Source organism: Xenopus tropicalis, chromosome 8 (assembly GCF_000004195.4).
Source record: "Xenopus tropicalis strain Nigerian chromosome 8, UCB_Xtro_10.0, whole genome shotgun sequence".
In the NCBI taxonomy this organism is placed as follows: Eukaryota; Metazoa; Chordata; class Amphibia; order Anura; family Pipidae; genus Xenopus; species Xenopus tropicalis.
Window position 1 is genome coordinate 29,014,328 of NC_030684.2, and position 23,569 is coordinate 29,037,896.

The following is a 23,569-nucleotide window of genomic DNA, read 5'->3' on the forward strand; positions in this document are numbered from 1 at the left end:
AATTACAAAAAAATGATTTTAGAGTAATTACCTAAGCGCACAGTTTTAGTGCTATAAAGGTCGATTCGGGAAAATAATAATAAACTTGTTTACTATACAGAGTTATGGGGACTGTTACCTGTAAACTTGTTATCCAGAAAGCTCTAAATTGCGGGAAGACCTTCTCCCACAGGCTCCAATTTTATAAAATAATTTACATTTTTAAAATGAGTATGGGACTCATTATCTGGAAACCCGTTATCCAGATTTCTCCAAATTATGGGAATTTTTAATCAAATAATTTAAATGTTAACAAATGATTTTCTTTTCCTCTGTAATTATAAAAGAATAGCTTATATTTGACCCCCAACTAAGATTTAATTAATCCTTATTGGATGCAAAACAATCCTATTGGGTTTAGTTTTATTGTTAAATTATTTTTTGGTGGAATTAAAGTATAGTGATCCAGATTATTGAAACATCCCTTATCCGTAAAAGGCAGGCCCTGGGCATTCAAGATAACAGGTCCCATGCCTGTTTTTTTTACTTGATCCCGAATAAGTTATAATTAATCCTTATTTGAGGCAAAACAATTGGTTTTAATTAATGTTTAAAGTAGACTTAAGGTGCCCATACACTATAAGATCTTCACCGATATCCCCACCTACGGGTGGGCGATATCGGGTAGCAAGGGACTTGGGGCCCTGGGGCCAAACGATCGGATTACATTTGAGTTTATGGGGCAGTCGGTTCGGGGACCGCATCAACGAGCCGATGCGGTCCCCGATCCGACCGGATTTTATAACCTGGCCGATCGAGATCTGGCCAATTTCAGGCCAGATATCGGTCGGCCAGGCAGCTCTGTTCTGCCCATACACGGGCCGATTAGCTGCCGAATCGGTCCAAGGGACCGATATCGGCAGCTATAGTCGGCCCGCGTATGGGCACCTTTAAGGTATGGTGATCCAAATTACTGAAACATCCCTTATCCAGAAAATCAGCAATTCACTCATTAAATCATAAGGAGCCCAATGTGGAAAATCCAGAATAATTCACCATGTTTTTTTTACCACAATGCAACATCCCCCCTTCCAAGACCTCCCATGAAAACTGTGCTGGCAACAACTTGGTGCTAAATTTTGAGCCTTGCACCAGAAGAATAAAGACTGGCACCTTGTGCCCAAGAAGGATGGGATGATGCAAAGGTGGAAACAATAAATAAGCGCCAGCAATCAAGGCAGATCAAGTTTGTTGCAAACGTTTATTGTTTATTTATTGTTATTGAGTTTATTGGAAACTACGACTGCAGGGAATCTACATAGTGAGAAGATGCAACCACTTAATTGCCATCAAATCACCTCATTATGCATGGCTGTAAATAGGGGTATAAATCATAGGGTAGTGTGCGATATTTTTCAGTAAATATACCCTAATGTAATACAAATGCAATTTATATTGTAACTGGTGTTATTCCACCTTGGGCTTTAATTGAATCAAGGCATAATATTTTTGCATTGGGATTGCAGATGTTGTTCTCTATTCTATTTCCACATGTTTGTTTAACCTTTTATTACTGATGGTCAAATTAGCAAATAGTACTGGATTTCAACTACAAATTACAGTGTAGTCAATCTAACTTTGCTTTTTGGTATCACAGTGCCCTCTAGTGTCTGAAATAAAAATTGAAAGCCTACAACATAGATATACCTGACATGCCACAGCTAAGACAAGATCTGCTGGATTTTGAGATGGCAAGTTTGGCAACCAATCAACAACTGTAGACCAGCTGTACCCTCAGAAATTCTTATTGGATTAGACATCTAGTCATTGTTGTAACTGTGTGCTAGAGCTCAAAACAATAGCTTTCTGTTTACTTGCCCCTTTTCTTGCCAGGTTAGCTGTGCTTCAGGAATGGCATATACATTATTAATTAATCTTAGAGTTCCTTCAGGGTCTTACACCAAAATTATCATCTTTATGCTGATTGCGCCTAAACTTTCAATCTGAGAACATTTCCAGGTTTGTGTTGTGTTAGCACAAGAATACCTGGAACTGAACAAACCAAAGTCTGAATATATGATGATGCCTCCGTTATTATCCCAAACAATACCTCATTCTCTCCCTTTCAATAATGCTCAACAATTCATCTTGTTCCTTTTGCCCACTGACTGAATATCATATCTAACCCCACTTTTTAATTCAATGATACAGGCCAAAGCCCTACCAAACTGTTTATTAAAATCTTCTACACTTGTCTTGATTTCTTTTTCTGTGGCTGTAAGCTATACCCTGGTTACACAACCACCAATATCGACTGCTTAGTCCACAAAATTGACCTTCTTGCTTATCATTTGATCTTCTTCTTTTAATAATTGCCTCCATCATCAAAATCCAAAGTCTGCCCTGTATAAAATGTTTATGTAATTTAAAGCTGGTCACTGTTACTCATGAATTCCACATCAATACTCAGGGTCGGACTATGCTGCCAGGACACAGGGGAAAAACCCTGGCGGCCCAGACACAACCCTTGCCGGCGTTCCTGCGGCTGACGGTGTTAAATTTACATGCACTCAGGGGGGGACGTCGGGTGGGGGCCCCTGCGGGGGGTTAGGGAGGCTCAGTGGGGGGTTAGGGGGTACAGCGGGGGCCCTTTGGGGATGCAGGGGACTTGGCCAGTGGGGGCAAGTGCAGGGCCCCTGGGGCGGCAGCTGCGGTGGGCCCTGCACCCCCAGCCCGACCCTGTCAATACTTTCCAACATGTTTCTTAACAAGGCCTAGACTGTCAAACTGTAGATTCTGCCAAATACTAGAGGAGCTGCTGTAAAATACTTCAGTCAGTCACTATTTATTGGGCCTGAGGAGGACTGTTTGGTCCTGTGGATATAAAATTCTAGGGCCTATTTTGAATTTCAGTTCTTCAGTTCTTAAACATCACCCAATCTCTTTAGCTTTCTGCCATCAAACATCTAAGAGCAAAGTGCAAAAAAAAAACCAAAAACCAGCACAAACCACCATGTTTTTCACAAAGTCCTGCAATGTTTGGATGAATACAGCACTGCCTACAGGCAGCAGCAATACATTCATGGGAATCAGGCTGAGGGGTGTCACATAGGCATCTTCTATGTTGCTTGTCATATAGACATACTGTACAAGTTGGGTGGCGCTGCTGTGTGCAGTTTGCCGGGAAAGTCTTTCTGCATGCCCCAGGAAAGGAGTATAGGCCTATGTTGTTCAGGCAGCACTGCATCTTGAGCTCGATTTAGAGCAAAATGCTAGTTGTACTTAAATCTCCTTCTGCAAGTGTCCTGTAAATGATTATAAGGGGTGTATGTATGTGCCCCTTTATGCTGTAGCACTTGCAGCAAGTGATTTCATAAATTACTCCTCAATAATCCATATTTTAAAAACACTCCTAAAAAGCAACCACAATTAACGCTGCATGCACTGTAGCCATTTGATGATAGTATGCATTGCAATAGATAATTGTCATTTCTGTGTAGCAACTTGTATCTAGGGCTAAACTCCACGGAAGCTTTTGTAGGAGAGTGCCGAATCAATAAAATGTGTCCTACAAGTTGGATATAATTACATGGGTTAAGATGTAATGGGACTGATACAAAAATGTGTAAATGACGATGAGATAAATCTGATGGTGTCTGACAGACTTTTTGAAACTGAAAATACATTGACTGTCAGATGTAAATGCAGGAACAAAGCACATAGCTAACTTTATCTGATCCAACTTTACATTACAACCTATGGAGGTTAGATTTTGTAGAATCCTGCGTGGTGTTGTGTACTCTTGCATGACAAGAACAGATAAAGTCTGACCAAATCTGATCAAAATCTCCTGTGAAGTTTAGCCCTTCTCCCTAATACACTGATTTTATTCTGGGTACAGTAGCAAGAGACTCACTTGTTTCCTCCATCAGATACTGCAGAATCTTCAGGTAAGAAGTTATAGGTGTTCCCTCCAAATAAATGTTGGAACGCATCAAAATCAAACCAGGTGTTCACCACTTTAATATCCACTTCATCTGAAATAAATTAAAAACATCCCAAGGTGATTTTTAAACAGTTTGGTTCTACGGCAGTTAAAGGGGCGGATCACCTCTTTTAGCAATTTTGGTCTTATTTATTTTTTTATAGTTTTTTTTAATTGTTTGCCTTCATCTTCAAAACCTTCAAGCTTTCAAATGGGGATCCTGGCAGCCAAAAACTATTGCTCTGTGAGCAATATTATTAATATTGTTACTTTTTCTTTCTTAGCTTTCTATTCATTCTTTCTCCTATTTATATTCCAAGCTCTCATTCAAACCACTAGTTTCTATGGTAAAAAAGACCCTATAGCGTCTGAAATTCCAAGGTGAAGAGCTGTCGAACAAAAAGCTAAATAACTGAAAAATCACAAAAAATAAATAATCAAAATAAATAATCAAAAGCAATTGTAGACTGTCTCAGAATATTAATGTTCTGTGTCATACTAACAGTTGACTAAAGGTGAGCAACCTAATTTGACCACCAAAGTGGTGGGCTGATCCATTCATTTGGTCCTGTGCACAATGGTTACATCCTTTGGGGGTCTGTGCAAACCCATTCACCACGGGGGTGACAGTCTGGATGGCATTTTCTCATGTTACTCATGTCAAGTAACTTGCCTTGGCCACTACAAATACTTCCCCAACTCAACCAGATTTTGCTTTCATTTGAAATCAGAGTCTCTGCCCAAAGCTGGCATTCAAAATAAGCTTTATTTAAACAAGTACACAGGGCCAGTATGTAGTGGCTGTCTGTGACATTTTACAACTCTGATCTCTCTGGTACTTGCCAGAACGTCCAGCAGATACACTAGATACACTACACTAGGGCCTGGCAGATTGCATAAAAATATTGTAGTTGCAGCCGTCTGCCATGTCCTTCCTTCAAGTCAATATCTGAGCAGTCATTTAGGTTATCAATTGGGCTATGCGGAAACTAACGAGGAACAAACTGGTCCATATATTCAGTTTATCCTACAATACACAGCCCAGGGCAGTATTTATATATTGGCACCTAAGGGTCTGTGCCTAGGGGCAGTTTTAGGGGGGCAGCACTATATACTCGGAGCACCTAGAGTAAACCCATGTAAGCATGGGAAGAGTATACAAGCTTCATTGCAGATGGTTAGGAATGAGCTAGAAAGAAGCAGTAGTAACCACGTATTTGTGTTCATCCTCTTTACGATGGACATAAAACTAGCATAAACATTCCCTCTGAAATGCTTTGGTATAATGCCTTTAAAGGTGTCACCTTACAACCATTAAAGTTTCTTTTCATAATAAAAGAGTGTTAAATGCTTTTTATACTGCACTTACTAACACATAAAGTGCAGGAAGTAGCACGTACTGAGCCCATAACAAATAAATACAGCATTCATTTCTTATCATACTCATTTCATTTGTATTTTTTGCATTTATTGCAGTGTAACGTTCCCTATCCTAGCATATCTTAACTGCCGTGTTGTTAATGACCCAATGATAAAGCTGTTTTGGATGTGAATTTAATTGGCGTTGCTATGGGTAACATGAAACAGCTAGCTTAAATGCAAGCCAGAAACAACCGGTCCTCTCTTTTTTTGTCTTTTTGTTCAGTTGTAATGTTTTCTTTTAGACCAGACAATGTTTAAAAGGGTTGAAGAAATGGGCTTAATTTCCAACAGCAAAGCAATAAATCTGCAATGGAAATGGCCTAAGGGAAAATCACAGTATAAGGGTGCCCAAGCCCAGCTGAGCAGAATGAAATGTAGCCCACGTTTAACTGCAAAATTATGCCATAAGTTGTTTGTAATTTAGACCACTGTTTGTACTTATTATGGGTGCTAAACTACAGTTTTTTTGTTGTATTTATAACTGGAAGTCTAGCATAGGTATGGGATCCCTTATCCAGAAACCCATTATCCAGAAAGGTCTGAATTACGGAACGCCTGTCTTCCATAGACTCCATTATAAGCAAATAATTCTAATGTTTAAAAATGATTCCCTTTTCTCTGTAATAATAACTAAGATATAATTACCCCTTATTGGGGGCAGAACAGCCCTATTGGGTTTATTTAATGGTTAAATGATTCCCTTTTCTCTGTAATAATAAAACAGTACCTGTACTTGATCCCAACTAAGATATAATTACCCCTTATTGGGGGCAGAACAGCCCTATTGGGTTTATTTAATGGTTAAATGATTCCCTTTTCTCTGTAATAATAAAACAGTACCTGTACTTGATCCCAACTAAGATATAATTACCCCTTATTGGGGGCAGAACAGCCCTATTGGGTTTATTTAATGGTTAAATGATTCCCTTTTCTCTGTAATAATAAAACAGTACCTGTACTTGATCCCAACTAAGATATAATTACCCCTTATTGGGGGCAGAACAGCCCTATTGGGTTTATTTAATGGTTAAATGATTCCCTTTTCTCTGTAATAATAAAACAGTACCTGTACTTGATCCCAACTAAGATATAATTACCCCTTATTGGGGCAGAACAACCCTATTGGGTTTATTTAATGGTTAAATGATTCCCTTTTCTCTGTAATAATAAAACAGTACCTGTACTTGATCCCAACTAAGATATAATTAATTCTTATTGGAGGCAAAACAATCCTATTGGGTTTAAATCATTTTTAGCAGACTTAAGTTATGGAGCTCCAAATTACGGAAAGATCCCTTTATCCAGAAAACCCCAGGTCCCGAGCATTCTGGATAACAGGTCCCATACCTGTACATATAGAAAGCTTTCTGAATATATATTTTATACTAATCAGCCCCACACTCCAAAAAATAATGCATACATTCTTTGATGTATACAGTTGTCAATAGGCCAATAATTTACCAGCCCATCCAGCATAATAATGAATGACGTCTAAATGTTTAAATGGGCTGAAGAAATGGGCCAAATGGAAGAAATTTCTAACAGCTCTCTCTTTTTTGTCTTTTTGTTCAGTTGTAATGTTTTCTTTTAGACCAGACAATGTTAAAAAAGGGTTGAAGAAATGGGCTAAATTTCCAACTGCAAAGCAATAAATCTGCAATGGAAATGGCCTGGGGAAAGTCTTAGTATAAGCCCATCTGAGCAGAATGAAATGTAGCCCAGATTTAAATGCAAAATTATACCACATATATTTTGTAATTTAGACCATTCTTTTGTACTTATTGTTGGAGCCCATCCAGTATAATAAGGCTTGATGCTAATCTTATTTATAGGTTACAGGTATGGAAAACCTTATCCTATAACCTGATACCCAGAAAGGATCTCTCCCTTAGAGTCTTTTAAGCAGCTACTTCAAATTTTGTAAAATTATTTTCTTTTCTGTAATAATAAAACAGTACCTGCTACCTGATCCCAACCAAGCTACATAAATCAGTATTGGTGTTTTTTATTAGACCTAAAGAATAATCATCAAAATTACCTGGAAAATTCCATGATAAAAAGACAAAAGATGCCATGAAATATTTCATGAAGCTTATGCACAGCATTAGCCATTAAAATACCAACTCTGCAATGCTGTATAGGCAATAAGCTGGAGGCTGGACCCCACCATTTACAAAACAAAGCTTTGTCAAAGGGTGTTAAGTCCTAGAACCGATACACAACATCTTAAGTAAAGTAGGGCATTGACACACAGGGTATTTTGTTGCCCATGTTAAAATGTGTATGACAAAACGCCTAAAAATACTCTGTCTTTGCAAGCATCAAAATAGCCATGGGTATGTCATTCATGTTTCATAATTGTGCAAAAGTACATCAACAAGCATTTTTGTGAATTTCCACAATATGACTGTTATGTCATATCCATGGCTCTGTATTTCAACATGGATGGCAGAATGCCCTGTGTGCCATTGTCCCTAAACAGCCTTACCCAATGGAACCCAGAAAATTAAATAAGACTAACCTGACCCACTAACTGATCCATTATGTTTCCCTCATCATTAACAGCCAACGGTTTAAGTAGCAAAGAACTGCTGTACATGGGAGGCAGTGCAACAGCCATATATATTAATATAATAGAAAATCACAAGGTTTTTATGGCCTTTCATCTTATTAGAAATACAGGTATAGGACCCATTATCCAGAATGCTCGGGACCAAGGGTATTCCGGATAAGGGATCTTTCTGTAATTTGGATCTCCATACCTTAAGGGGCTGATTTACTAACCCACGAATCCGACCCGAATTGGAAAAGTTCCGACTTGAAAACGAACATTTTGCGACTTTTTCGTATGTTTTGCGATTTTTTCGGATTCTTTACGAATTTTTCGTTACCAATACGATTTTTGCGTAAAAACGCGAGTTTTTCGTATCCATTACGAAAGTTGCGTAAAAAGTTGCGCATTTTTCGTAGCGTTAAAACTTACGCGAAAAATGCGCAACTTTTCGCGTAAGTTTTAACGCTACGAAAAATGCGCAACTTTTCGCGTAAGTTTTAACGCTACGAAAAATGCGCAACTTTTTACGCAACTTTCGTAATGGATACGAAAAACTCGCGTTTTTACGCAAAAATCGTATTGGTAACGAAAAATTCGTAAAGAATCCGAAAAAATCGCAAAACATACGAAAAAATCGCAAAATACCGATCATTACGAAAAAAACTAAATCGGACTCATTTCGACCCGTTCGTTGGTAAGTAAATCAGCCCCTAAGTCTGCTAAAAAATCAATAAAACATTAACCTCAATAGGATTGTTTTGCATCCAATAAGGATTATTTATATCTTAGTTGGGATCAATTACAAGGTACTGTTTTATTATTACAGAGAAAAAGGAAATCATTTAACCATTAAATAAACCCAATAGGGCTGTTCTGCCCCCAATAAGGATTATTTATATCTTAGTTGGGATCAATTACAAGGTACTGTTTTATTATTACAGAGAAAAAGGGAATCATTTAACCATTAAATAAACCCAATAGGGCTGTTCTGCCCCCAATAAGGGGTAATTATATCTTAGTTGGGATCAAGTACAGGTACTGTTTTATTATTACAGAGAAAAGGGAATCATTTAACCATTAAATAAACCCAATAGGGCTGTTCTGCCCCAATAAGGGGTAATTATATCTTAGTTGGGATCAAGAACAGGTACTGTTTTATTATTACAGAGAAAAGGGAATCATTTAACCATTAAATAAACCCAATACAGCTGTTCTGCCTCCAATAAGGGGTAATTATATCTTAGTTGGGATCAAGTACAGGTACTGTTTTATTATTACAGAGAAAAGGGAATCATTTAACCATTAAATAAACCCAATAGGGCTGTTCTGCCCCCAATAAGGATTTATTTATTATTACAGAGAAAAAGGAAATCAGTTTAAAAATTCTGAATTATTTGATTAAAATGGAGTCTATGGGAGACGGGCTTTCCGTAATTCGGAGCTTTCTGGATAACGGGTTTCCGGATAAGGGGTCCGATACCTGTATAATACAACTTTCATACCTCCTTTTGCAATTCCTTTAAGTTCTTTCATGGGAACTGTGATTTGATCCACTTTATTGGTGCTCTGCTCCCTGTAAAAATGACTGTTGGCATCCAGATCAACTTGTCTCACTCCAACTTCTAAAAAAAGAATACAAGAAATACACTGTTTAGCTTCCCTATGAATTACGATTTGTTGGCAGTTATAAGCATTATTGTGCTTAACATGGTATTACGGTAATTAGTAACTTAATCCACTGGGTATTGTACAAAAGTAAAGCATCAAACCAGTCCTAGTCTCATACCAGCACTCACAAATTTACACTTTACAGAGGTGGCAGTTACAATGGTTTAAATGACACAAAGGAACATGGTGACAAAGTGACAAACAATCACATGCTAGAACTTTGTTCTACTGGCAAGGCCAGTACTCTTTGAGAAACAGAAGGGACTGCTGAATATTTTGCCCTAAATAGGGGGATCACATTGTTCTATTTACACTTCTTTGAAAGTAGAAGAATAACTAACCAATATTCCTGTGGTGAATAGAAATCTCTTTCTTCTCATCTGATAGAATCCGTGACAGAGTGGAGGCCATTTTATCCACATTAAGTACCAGGGTCATGGGTCCTCTGATGATCTTAAACAGAAAACTTCATTTGTCAGCACCTTTCTCGTGGCAGGATGAAGATTGTGATCATTTTGCTGTGACTACACCCTATGGCAGGGATCCCCAACCTTTCTTACTCATGAGCCACAGTCAAATGTAAAAAGACTTGGAGAGCAACACAAGCATCATAAAAGTACAAATAAGAGCTAAGATTGGCTATAAGGCAGCCTCTATGCACACTATCAGCTTACAGGAGGCTTTATTTGGTAGTAAATCTTGTTTTTATTCAACCAAAACTTGCCCCCAAGTAAGGAATTCAAAAATAACTACCTGGTTTGGGGGCACTGAGAGCAACATCCAAGGGGTTGGGGAGCAACATGTTGCCCCTGAGCCACTGCTTGGGGATCACTGCCCTATGGAATATCAAAATATGTAGCAGGCTTCTTCCATGAGAAAACATATGACCCAATTCACTGGTTCATCTTTTGGTGCTGCAGTGAACCAACAGCAACGTTGTGACAAAATGTAGTGGAGTTACCAAGAATGTATAAGAGAACTGTGCCCTGGGGAAGTGATTATGCTCTTCTAGCAGAAAAGATTCTCATTTTCATTTTATATCTGTGTATGTAATATCTCAAAAACAGTGGAAAAAGGTGGCACTGATTTGTTACCCAGCCCAAACCCTATATTTACATACATATTAAATCACTGTATCACTTTCTGAAGAGAAAAGGAAAGAACTCTATTCAAATCAGAGATATGCAAAATTCAACTGTTAAATGAAAAAGGTTTGTCTTTGTCACATACTGGGTTAACTTCAGACCACAAAATTGCATCCGGTTGCTCAAGTATGGCCCCAGTGACTTTCACAAAATGATAACTCAGTTCCTCAAAATCCTCTGTGCCACTTTCTGCTTCGATATCAGCAACTCCCTTCAGAAACTGGATGACACTGAGAAGATCGGCTGGGTCCTCCAGACTTCCATCTGTCTCCATCACTCTCTCAATAGCCTGCAAAGATGCTGATGCTTCTGAGACGTTTAATTGTTGGACACCACCGTCTAGAAGATTCTCAGAAATCTGGAACAGGAATATATAGATTATGCAGCAAAAAAGAGCCTTGTCGGGGATCTACAGGAAATGTTATGTACATCATGGGAACCTTGAATGATATACTGTCTGCATATTTATAGACCCATGGAAATAAAACTTTTGGATACAACACCATACTGGATTTATCAGTAACTATTTGCACACTTTGCACAGGGTCCTTCAGCTCACTGTGGGCATAGAAGGAAAGAAATGGACCAATAGGGAACCAACTTTGTTCTATCATCACATGGTGCACAAAGCTTCCTAAGTCACAGCATTAATTTCAGTGGAAAACGTTATGATAGTGATTTAAATGGCTTAGTAGGGAATATGGAAACCATCTGAGCCATGTCTCCTAAAGTTTGTACCACCTGGTGTCGTCAACTCTACTGCTGAAGTGCCAGAGAGGGTCTACTAAAAATATTAAATATCAGTATTGTGTATGAATTTTTTTTTAAGCATACACCCCTTTTCAAAGTAACATTACTTCAAGGCTATTGTCAAGCCTATTCACCAACTTGGGCAAACTAGGCTGCACCTCAGACAATTGAGCAAAAAAAAAAAAAGTTACGTGGTACCCTCGAAAAACTGTCCATTGAATTCAATCTTTTGCTGTTTTATGAATTTTTTAGCAAAGCAAAGTGGGACAGATTTACTCATCACTAGTACTCTTTCCTGGCAACTAACTTTCCTCACCATAAAACATACATAAACAAACCTTGTTGGCTGTTTTAGTACTATTTCTGGCTACACCTCAGGGACAAGCTGGCAGCATTTTACTCACCAAGAGGGGAGCCAAAAAAGACTGAAGCCTTTTATATATTGTTATAAGAGAGAAGCAACTGACTTTGAGACCTATCTTTTGTGCTTCCACAATATGAATGACAAAAGCCATTGAGACTATCTTTATTAGCTCTTTATTTTCCTAGAAAACACTAATAACTGGGTAAAAGTTTCCTTCTTACCTATCTCAAAAAGAAGGATTTCTGCACAGTTACACACTTTTTATATCTAGAAAACAGTATATTTATATTATTTAGTGATGAGCGAATCTATCACATTTTGCTTTGCCAAAAAATTTGTAAAATGGAAAACATTTGCATTGAAGTCAATAGCCATTTTCGCTGAGAACGTTTCCATACCATGCAACTTTTTTAAACTTTCTTTTGTGGTCATTGGAGTCTATGGGCGTTTTTTTTTACTGTGAAAATGGGGAATATTTAATGTCTGGAACTGTTGTTTGGGCACAAGTATCAGCCTTGCTAAGTGGAAAGATGAAACCAAATAAGTTTTTCTCTATTCGTCAAAAATAAAACAAAAACAAGGCTTTCTTTTAAGTAAACAATATAATAACGGCTTTGGAATGCATTTATACATTTGTTCATACACTGAAGAATTTATATGAAGGTTGCATATAGGTACTCATTGTATTATTAAATGCGGCCTTATGCCAAAGTAGCTGAATGTTGCATAGGAACACAGAACAAAAGTAACCTGACCACATTAAGGCTTTTTATAGGGCACCATAATGACAACATAGCATCTATTCACCACTATAGTCCTAAAATGTTACTTTCTAAATAAGTAGGCTGATAAATTCTCTTAGCCACTTAACACCCACGGGGTTATGTCTCCACACAAAAAAAAATAAAGGAAAGGAAATAAAGGAAACATTATTAAAGGTAAATATTTCCACTTTAGAAATGCACTTAAAACCACCATGCACTTTTATTATTTCAGTAATTCAAAACTATCCAACCTGATCGCTGCCCTACAACAGCCTTCAGCTTGCCAGATATTTCTAAAATAGATCATTTTCATTCAAAAAACATTGCCCAGGAGAGACATGCCTCTTTAACAATGCTTACCTAGTGCACACACTCCTCTCAGTTACCCACACCATTACTTAAAAGAACAAATATCCACAAGGTGGCAAATGGGTTTGCTGAAAGGTGATTAACCACAAAAACTATTTGTTGGCCACAAACCCTTTTTTCAGTGGGGGCCCTGATATACAGTCAGTTCTTTTTATCGCAGAATACAAGTTTAATTCACATTCAGTAAACATGACCATTTTGAAGAATGAATATTATGAAGAATATCCCACTTTTGACCAAAAAAATCTGTGGAGTCAGTATTTTCAGTTGACATATGTATGTATGTATATCTTTATTTATAAAGCGCTACTTATGTACGCAGCGCTGTACAGTAGGTGTTGTTATTCAGAACCCTAAAAAGAAATGTACAGCATGCAATTCTAAAATCCAGAAACCCTCAGAAATGACACTAGAGTTTTATGGATGGTTGGGTAAATGTGTTAGTTACTCAAAATGTTTTAGTAACACAATCTGGAAAATAGGTACAAGGTAGGCTACACAATTGATCCTTGGCCAAACCCTACTATACCAAGCTAAGTACCAGTGGCTGAACTAATGGGGGTGAGCGGATGACTAGTTACGTTATTGCTAAGTACTAATTTATTAGACTGCTGATACACAGTCAGGGCGTTTTGTCTGTCAAAGCCCTCAGGTGAAGAACAGCGCAGTTTCCAGTTTTTAATGTTTACAAGGAAAGTACTCATCCATACACAAACAAACCAGAAACAGACATACCCTGGGGCATTTAATGCAGAGGTTCACTTGTCACCACCATGTCCACTTAGTTCAGCTTGCCTTCACTATTGTGCAAAGTAGTACATAGTGGTAATAGGCATAGGGGGTGTTTTGTCTGTTACTGCTCTCCATCTGAGGGCAGTGCCAAACAAAATGACCATGTGCTAGAAGTCTAATAAGTCTCTCCAGTGGACTGTTGGGAGGTGTACTGCTCTGTACTTCTTGAATGCACATCCATGTAACAGTCTCTGAAAAAAACAACACGGGCCCATTTATGATGAGCTAGAGTGCAATAGTGTGCAAATGTGTGCCCCTTAGAACCCAGGCACTTTAGACTTTCGGTACTGCTTATCTTTCATGCAAGCCATGCTAAGCACCTTGAATCTGATTAGTTCCAAAATAATGAATAAGGTAGGAGGTTTGCCATTGGTTGCCTTACACTTAGGGGGAGATTTACTAATCCACGAACGGTCCGAAGGCATCCGAATGCGTTTTTTCGCAATGACTGGTATTTTTGCGACTTTTTCGTCGCCGTCGTGACTTTTTCCGTATGTCCCGCGATTTTTTCGTCACCGTCGCAACTTTTTCGTATATTTTCCGCAACTTTTTTGACGCTGTCTCGAAAAAATCGGATTGGTTTTTCCGGCGTTTACTATCGCTTAATACGAAAAAATTTCGACGGCGATGAAATAGTCGCGCAAAATACGATAAAGTCGCGATGGCAATGAAAAAGTCGCGACAAATACGAAAAATCTTGACAGCGGCGAAAAAGTCGCAACATTTTCGTTTCCAATACGATTTTTTCCCTTTCGGGATTCGGATTCATGGATTAGTAAATCTGCCCCTTATAGTTATATATGTAATACAAGAGCTGCAGTTGTTGCATGTAGCGCAACGTAAAATATGGCATGGAGAGTGTCTCCAAAGGGTGCTTGCACATAACATGGTTATAAGGTGCATCTATACCCTCCGTTGTAAATGAGGCCCTGTGTTTTGTATTGGGTCTAAATAAATCAATATGCACAGAACTTTTTTTTTGTTAAAAAATTTTGTTTTTTTTAGAAACCTTTGGCTGGGGTTACTAATACAGGGTCATATTCTTTGCATGAACCAATAACATCTTTATCATATCATTTCTCACTAGTATCTGTCAGATCAGGTCAAATTCTAACTCTTTTATTTTTATCTCTTTTCAAGGATTAGAATGTAACAAAAAATATTAACCAGTTGTAATAACTGCCTTCTCTTCATTGGCACCAACAACAATATTGAGCAGACAGACAGGGAACTAGAAGCATACTGTACAAAGACAACAGACATCTTGCAAACTTCTGGTGGTCCACAAGCAGAGGGGCCATTGCAGATACTTACTTTTCTTTATTTATTGTGGGGCCCTGTGACCCCTAGTAAAGCCAGTGACCAAAAGATTACAATGAATTATGAATGAGCTATAATAAAAAAGGGAAAGTTGTGCTCAACCACTACATTTTAAACCATTAGATGGGGGTGCAATGAGGCTGTGACCACAAAATACATGTAGACAACAACAAGAGATCATCTGCACTCACCCATTATCAATATATATTGGACATTCTGTGCATTAAACTACAAAGAAATTATGAATGAGTTATGAATAGACTTACCAGAGTTCTGTTTGCAATTGCATTTACTCTGCTGGAAAATGTTCGTTGGCGATTTACCCTATTGGTATTTTTCAGTCTCTGATACAAATCTAAAAGTTGAGAACCAAATATCAAATTATTTGCTTGTTATAGTTAAATATTATTTTGCTGAATCACATTATATATATTGTACCAGGGGTTCATAACTAAAGAACTGCGTGCTTTCTTGATCATAACATACCGTTTGTATAGTAGCAGATGAAGGGCAATTTATTTTCACAGGGAGTGTAATCTACTGCTCTGTCCCTGGTTTGTAAAATCTGGCATTCCATAGAAGAGCCTTAAAAAACACAAGAACATACATATTTGATTAATGAAAAGTTGAAAGCAATTTAATTTAATTTGCTATTGCAAAAGAGGTGCACCACCCCAAACTGCCAAGAACTACTTCAGAGGCAGCCATCACTGACCCAATATGCTATAGTTAATATGACAATGGCCTCCATGTGAACAATTAAAAGAAAAGAGAGGGGCGCACTCCCATAGTATAAAATCAATGATAAAAATTATTAAATAAAATATATTGCACTTACAAATTTCAGTAGTACAATCAGCATCTCAAATAATACAGTCCAGATTAGAAGCCCAACGCGTTTCATCTTGATTCGGACTTCATCGAATCGCGTTGGGCTACTAATCTGGACTGTATTATTTGAGATCCTGTTTGTACTACTGACATTTGTAATGTCCTCCATGTTCCACACCCTGCATATACCACTTTGTCCCAAATCTCTAAAAACTAATTCTTCATATAATAACTGTGTAGCTTGTATGCCCCCAGTCCATTGGAAGGAATATTTCAGAATTGTATTTTATTTGTGAGCAAAGCCTGGAACCCCAGAACATATAATAAAGGCTTTTATGTTCTTATGTTATATATTTACTTAGGTCACTCTCTAGATTATACACTTGTAATATAACACCTGCATTAAGTCCCCAGGTCTTTAAAAGTTTTTAATTTACTATCAAGAGGGTTATATTTTATAAATGAATCCCAGTCAACAATACAGTTGAAAAATTGATGGAAAAAGACAAACAATACAGCCATCAGACATAACCAAGGACATACCAATGGGGCTCTGCTTGTCAGTTTGTATCCAGTGTTTTTATATGTCCATTATCGCTTTTAAACATTTTGTACTCGGGACTACAAAAACACTGGGAATAAACAAAGCATAGCTCAGATCATGTTTTGTAGCAATTTTGCATAAAGGTAAATTGAAGCAGCGATACAATGGTGTACCATGTACCTCATATACATCTCACTGTGAAAATCAGGCAGCATGGTCATTATGGCAGGAATAAGTAGCATAGTTTTGGTTAAGAGGGCCTGGCATTCCTTAGAGCAGTTTAATCACCTTCCAGCTAGGTTTTTGTGTCTGGTAACCAGAGTGGCGGTTACAGCCCCTATACACTATTATTACATAGATGGTCAGATGGAGTGCCCTGTCCACTCTCATTGGCAAAAAATACACTTACCTGGGCAAACAAACTGAATGTCCATTTGTAGCAGAGAAGGATCAATTTGAAGCTTGTGTGACTTCCAGCTATATATAATACCCTGCTCTATTACATTGCAGGATCTGACCACTTCTATTTGCTCGTCACTGAGGACTTTCATCCAAACATTCAAATTGGTGATGTTACCACTGAAGGACTCCTTTGCTTTAAAAGTTCCACCAAATGAATCCTGGTCTTGGCCAATAATAAACGATCCTCCCTCAATGATATCCTGGGTGGTCGAGATCACACTTGAGGCAGCTTTTTTTCCATCTGCATAAAATGCCCAAGTGCCGTTCAGTTTTTGCCATGTGACACAGACATGATGCCACTGCCCATCGCTGAGGAACAAGGTGGAGTATGGTGTGTGGTGCCCATGTACTATGATAGCAAACTGAACATATCCTTTCTCACTAGTGATACCGCGCAACTGGAATTCATTGAAGAAGCCTGGAACAGCATAGGAGAAGACGGTGGCAAAATCTTTATACGTATTTTCCCACTGGATAAAAGCACATACTGTGATTTCTGGCAGATGTGGGAAATCAACCAGCAACTTGGCATATTTAACATCTGTCCTGTTTTCAAACACTAGGACGGTAAGTGGCCGGGTCCCTGAAATAAAGCATAATACATATTTAGTTGAAGTGTTTAAAATAACAGTATTCTGCTCAGACCAGGACTGGGATTCAAAATAGACCCTGGCATTTCAAGTGTGCAGAGGCCCAAACAGCCCCAATCAGCCCATTAAACAGTGACTGTCTTTGGCATCTTACAGCAGCCCCTCTGGCATGTGACAGAATCCACAGATCGCCAGTCTGGGCCTGACTGCTGACAAACCGCTGTGCTAGACTATGGAGGGATGGAGCAGCAACCCTGAACCCAGTGCAGCACTAAGCTAAGCTGAGCTACGTATAAAAAGGCATATTGTAAAGAGTGGTCTTTTATGATAAAATGACAATAACAACATTACAATATCTGTGTGTGTGTGTGTGTCTAAATCTTCCTTAGATAACAGATGCACAGTAAACCACAAAAAAAGATTTTTAGAACTCACGTGGTTCAGTTGGCCCGTCCTCTTTCAGCCAAATAGGGAAGTTAATCTGTTTTAAATGCAGAAGTTTTTCCGGGATCTTTTGGCCGTCTTTTGACTCAGACAGCAAAGAAGCAAATTTATACTCACATGCCTTCTCAGACTGCCACCGGTCAAGGGGTTGACTCACATACTCATACACACCCTCAGAGGTTTCAATGAAAGCAGCAGTGGAGTCTAACCCTGAAACCACATAACATTATTAAGAATGAAAGACAAAAAATTATCCCTCTTTACACTATATTTTAGATCTGGCATATATGCACTTCATGTTTGCATTTTCAAGTTCATCAATTTGTTATGTCTGGACAAAGATGTATGTACTGTAATACAGGTTTCTTCAATATTATTTAACTATAAAAGAATACAATTGGATTGGATGTATGCAAGCTTTTCTGAAAAGTTCTTATTACTAATCTAGAAAATATTTAGTTATCAAAATATGTTATCAAAACAAAGTGAGTCTTCCTCACTTTAACTCCATGGTCAATGTCCCTTGTTTCATTGTGAAGTGATGGATTCTAGAATCTAAAGGTGGCCATACATGCTAAGATCCGCTCGCTTAGCGAGGTTGCCAAGTGAGTGGATCTTCTCCCGATATCCCCACCTACGGATGGGCGATATCAGGCTAATTCGGTCGTTTGGCCTTGGGGCCAAACGATCGAAATAGAACAACGGGTATAGGCGTCTGTCGGTTCAGGGACCGCATCATTGAGTTGATGCAGTTCCTGATCCAACTAAAAATCAAACCTGCCCGATTGAGAGATGTTGGTCGGGCATGCCCATCGTTAGTGCCCATACATGGGCTGATAAGCTGCCGAATCAGTCTAAGGGACTGATATGGGCAGTTAGAATCGGCCTGTCTATGGCCACCTTAAGTCTTTTAAGTTTCCAGAGAATCTGTGAACCACCCCTTATGGAAAGCAGAGGGACTTTGAGTCCCATAATCCATCACTTCACATTGGAACAAAGTGAGGAATGGTTGGTAAATAATTTGTATTAGTATCATGTTTTATTTTGCAGGATTCAGATGTTGTTTTTGCAACTTTCCTACATTAGCTTAGAATGAGCTCATGTAAAAAAAGAAGGGGGGTATATTTTCCGTTTGAGAAGTGTTATGGATTGAGGCACTGAAACAACACCTTCATGGGGCATATTTATAAAAGAGTATAGTTAGAGCTTACCACAGTCCCCAGAGTGAAATTCTGCCACTCCATTCATTACTATGGTATTATTAAAAGAGTATTTATCAATGGGTGAATAAGTGAAAGTTCACCCTTCGATAAATATGTCCCATGTCACATTTTTGTGCTATAAGATCATGAAGACCCAAGTCTAGAGCAAGTGGGCAGAATCAGGGCTATAATAGGGGAAAAAATGTTGTCCACATTTGACAATCACCTCTCGTTTATGAAAGTGAGGTGCAGATCTCCATTGCTCACCTGTAGCCAGCATAGCAATAGAGCAGAAAGATCAAATAATGGACTTACCTCCACACAGAATTATATGGACCCCTTGTGGGTGACAAAATGTGTAGAAGCTTAAGAAGATATACCTACCTTGATGCGTCTGATTTATCTCAGGTGCTGCCCAGCAGCTATACCAGCCACACACCTTTGATAGAGAAGAAACAAGGCAATGGACTACATAAATTAACAGTTGGCCTATGAGCCATGCAAGCAAACTGCAAATTCCCCTACCATATGTAAGATCTGGAACATAACCATATAAAATTACAGCTGTCCAACTGGACGCACGCAGATGTGGCCCTACAAATAATTTCTATATTACTCAGTCTGCTTGAAGGCTCCACAGACTTCTCTATATGACATAATCAGTTCAATCCAGCCCTCGATCATGCTATATTAGAAATAATCACCCGGCTAACTAAAAATAAGTTGGACAGCCCTGATCTAAAAAATCAATACCAATGGCTACAAATCTCCCCGAAAATGCCTTGAAAATTAGACTGGCAGTAACAAAGGGTTTAAGAGAAAACACTTACCAATAGGATGGGAAGTAAGCAGCATGTTGGTGCTGGAGCCCAGAATATGTTCATTTCCTTAAAGTCTCTAAAAACACAATGAATATTTGTCAGGTGGTACTGTGCAGAAAAATGTGGATTGGAAATATAACATTGGCTTGTATGTTGTTTCAAGGTGTCAATTTCTCAAAAAAACACACTCGGTGAAGGATCAGCCGAGTGGATCATACACTAGTGGTGTAACATAGTAACAAAGTTAGGTTGAAAAAAGACACACATACATTTAGTTCAGGTACGGGACCCATTATCCAGACTGATCGGGCCCTGGGGTTTTCTGGATAAGGGGTCTTTCCGTAATTTGGATCTCCTACCTTAAGTCTGCTAAAAAAAATGATTTAAACAATAATTAAACCCAATAGGATTGTTCTGCCCCAATAAGGGGTAATTATATCTTAGTTGGGATCAAGTACAGGTACTGTTTTATTATTACAGAGAAAAGGGAATCATTTAACCATTTAATAAACCCAATAGGGCTGTTCTGCCCCAATAAGGATTAATTATACCTTAGTTGGGATCAATTACAAGGTACTGTTTTATTATTACAGAGAAAAAGGAAACCATTTTTAAAAATGTGAATTATTTGATTAAAATGGAGTCTATGGGAGATGGCCTTTCCGTAATTCTGAACTTTCTGGATAATGGGTTTCCGGATAAGGGGTCCGATACCCCTTTTATGTCTATATAAAACTGCTTAGTTGATCCAGGCACCAGGCAAACAAACCTTCTGAATTCTCTCCAATTTGCCTCAGAGGGGTAAAAATTCTTTCCTGTCTTTAAGATGGCAATTGGATCAGCTTGGTACTAAAAGCAATTTTTATATATTTGTCAGAATGGACCCAATAGTATAGCCAAAAAAATCTAAAATGTGCATGCATATAATTTAAATATTAAGGCTTATTTGAGAAAAAAACATTATACCATTATACATCTATACACTAATTTAGGAGCACGTGTACATTTATACTACAAATTAAATGTGCCCAATGCTGAACATAGAGGTGTATGCAGTTTTCATTGGGGGGGGTGGCAGATTAAATCCCGCAGTTATATTATTGGCACAAAAATGACTTTACTAGCTATTTTCTATTGCTAAAAAGTCATAGGATTATATTCAGTGGATTCCTTTCATTTCATTCTTTCTCTTATCCAGAGAAGAAACACGACATGAAAATGCAGTGAACAGTACTTTGCCTTCACTTTATTCCACACAGGAAAATAAAAAATGCCTTTTCTTCACAAGGCAATAGAAAAATATAGCAGTCTCTCACATCTGAGATTGTAGTCTTCCGGACTACCTGAGGTCCCCTCACAGACACTGGATCACCACAAGGTAAGCACACGGTCACTAATTTCACCGCCAGGGATCAACTCTTCATTCCAAGTTGTATTTACTGACAGCACTTTCTTAAACATGGCCTTCCTCCAGGCACAGTCTTCTCTCTTCAACACACAGAGACTAGAGAGTCTCACACAGAAACCAGAGAGTCTCAAACTCTCCACACAGGTGGCAGCAACTCTGTCATCAGTTTCATGCAGGTTCCGCTCTCAAGAGTAGCGGTTCCTTTTCTGCCAGTTAACCCGATAAGCTCCCCCACACATAAAATACTGTACATTTCCCTATATGCTCAGCAGCTTTGCTATATACTCATTAACCCATAGTAACAAATCAGCAGGTTTTAACTGGCTGGTTGCTACTGTGTTTCATACCACAGGGCACTTAATCTCTCTGTATTAATACTTATTTATTGTATAGGACCTGTTATTCAGAATTCTTGGGGCCAAGGGTATTCCGGATAAGGGGTCTTTCCATAATTTGGATCTCCATACCTTAAGTCTACTATAAAATCAATAAAACATTGAATAAATCCAATAGGATTGCTTTGCATCCAATAAGGATTATTTATATCTTAGTTGGGATCAGTTACAAGGTACTGTTTTATTATTACAGAGAAAAAGGAATCATTTAACCATTAAATAAACCCAATAGGGCTGTTCTGCCCCCAAGAAGGATTAATTATATCTTAGTTGGGATCAAGTACAGGTACTGTTTTATTATTACAGAGAAAAGGGAATCATTTAACCATTAAATAAACCCAATAGGGCTGTTCTGCCCCAATAAGGGGTAATTATATCTTAGTTGGGATCAAGTACAGGTACTGTTTTATTATTACAGAGAAAAAGGAATCATTTAACCATTAAATAAACCCAATAGGGCTGTTCTGCCCCCAATAAGGGGTAATTATATCTTAGTTGGGATCAAGTACAGGTACTGTTTTATTATTACAGAGAAAAGGGAATCATTTAACCATGAAATAAACCCAATAGGGCTGTTCTGCCCCCAATAAGGGGTAATTATATCTTAGTTGGGATCAAGTACAGGTACTGTTTTATTATTACAGAGAAAAGGGAATCATTTAACCATTAAATAAACCCAATAGGGCTGTTCTGCCCCAATAAGGGGTAATTATATCTTAGTTGGGATCAAGTACAGGTACTGTTTTATTATTACAGAGAAAAGGGAATCATTTAACCATTAAATAAACCCAATAGGGCTGTTCTGCCCCAATAAGGGGTAATTATATCCTAGTTGGGATCAAGTACAAGGTACTGTTTTATTCTTACAGAGAAAAGGAAATCAGTTTTAAAATTATTAATTATTTGATTAAAATGGAGTCAATGGGAGACGGGCTGTCCGTAATTTGGAGCTTTCTGGATAACGGGTTTCCGGATAAGGGATCCCATACCTGTATTTATTATGACACTTGTCCTCTCTGTGTGTAGTTGAATATAATGTAAGATTTTACATTGCTGCGTATCCTTGTACCACTTTATAAATAAAGTTATACATGCATACATTCAAGCACACATCCGATTTGTTGTGAGGGGATGTTGGCAAACTTAAGACTTTGATCACATTACTCTGAAAATGTTTCTTTTAGATTAACTGTAATAGTTTCCCTGCTATTCCTTATGAGTTGTGTATCCCAGTGGTGGAGTAAGATGTCTTAGTGTACCCCGCTTTATTAATAGATGGAAACTCTTCTACATTATGACGATCACCCAATCCAACTTCCCTCTGATGCTTCCTATGAGTGGGATCAGCCACCAAAGGAAACGATCCTTTCCACAATACTGCATCACTGAAGGAGAGGGGAGCTTGACATGTCATCCACCTGGACTTGCACCTAGGACTTACCTTCTTGCACCAAAACAGCCCAAGAGTGGGTAAACTCAGGGGTCCCACAGGTTTTTAGGTCAATTCCCTCAACACTTATGGTCACCGCTTACTTCACTGTATTACAGTTAAACTAACACATTAGGTAAAAGCACCAGTCTGTATTTTTATGCATCAGTATCAATTTCATGTGGGCATGCTATTGACATTTCATTAACCTCACCTTACACAGATAGATCCATTCCTTTTGGCGAGATCACCAAATGAACAAAGCTTTACCACCCATACAGTTGGCCATATTGATCTGATTCAAGCCAATAACTTAGCCTATGCCGATTAG

The 23,569-nt window shown here is 38.3% G+C and overlaps 1 protein-coding gene across 4 annotated transcripts in view; it reads right to left on the minus strand.

Annotated features, from left to right (window-relative positions):
* Positions 1–23,569, minus strand: part of adgrd2 (adhesion G protein-coupled receptor D2) — a 91,696-nt gene that overhangs the window by 63,981 nt on the left and 4,146 nt on the right. For 3 of the 4 annotated variants that reach the window (XM_012953022.2, XM_031891608.1, XM_031891607.1), the window contains exons 2-11: positions 20,016–20,082; positions 19,570–19,624; positions 17,975–18,193; positions 16,897–17,532; positions 15,599–15,697; positions 15,379–15,467; positions 10,839–11,111; positions 9,950–10,061; positions 9,443–9,562; positions 3,896–4,016 (exon numbers count right to left, since the gene is read on the minus strand). In XM_012953022.2, the coding sequence (XP_012808476.2) occupies positions 3,896–4,016; positions 9,443–9,562; positions 9,950–10,061; positions 10,839–11,111; positions 15,379–15,467; positions 15,599–15,697; positions 16,897–17,532; positions 17,975–18,193; positions 19,570–19,624; positions 20,016–20,069 (1,778 nt within the window). In that variant the 5' untranslated portion in view covers positions 20,070–20,082. The remainder of the gene's footprint in view (positions 1–3,895; positions 4,017–9,442; positions 9,563–9,949; positions 10,062–10,838; positions 11,112–15,378; positions 15,468–15,598; positions 15,698–16,896; positions 17,533–17,974; positions 18,194–19,569; positions 19,625–20,015; positions 20,083–23,569) is intronic. The other variant, XM_031891609.1, reaches the window with a different exon arrangement.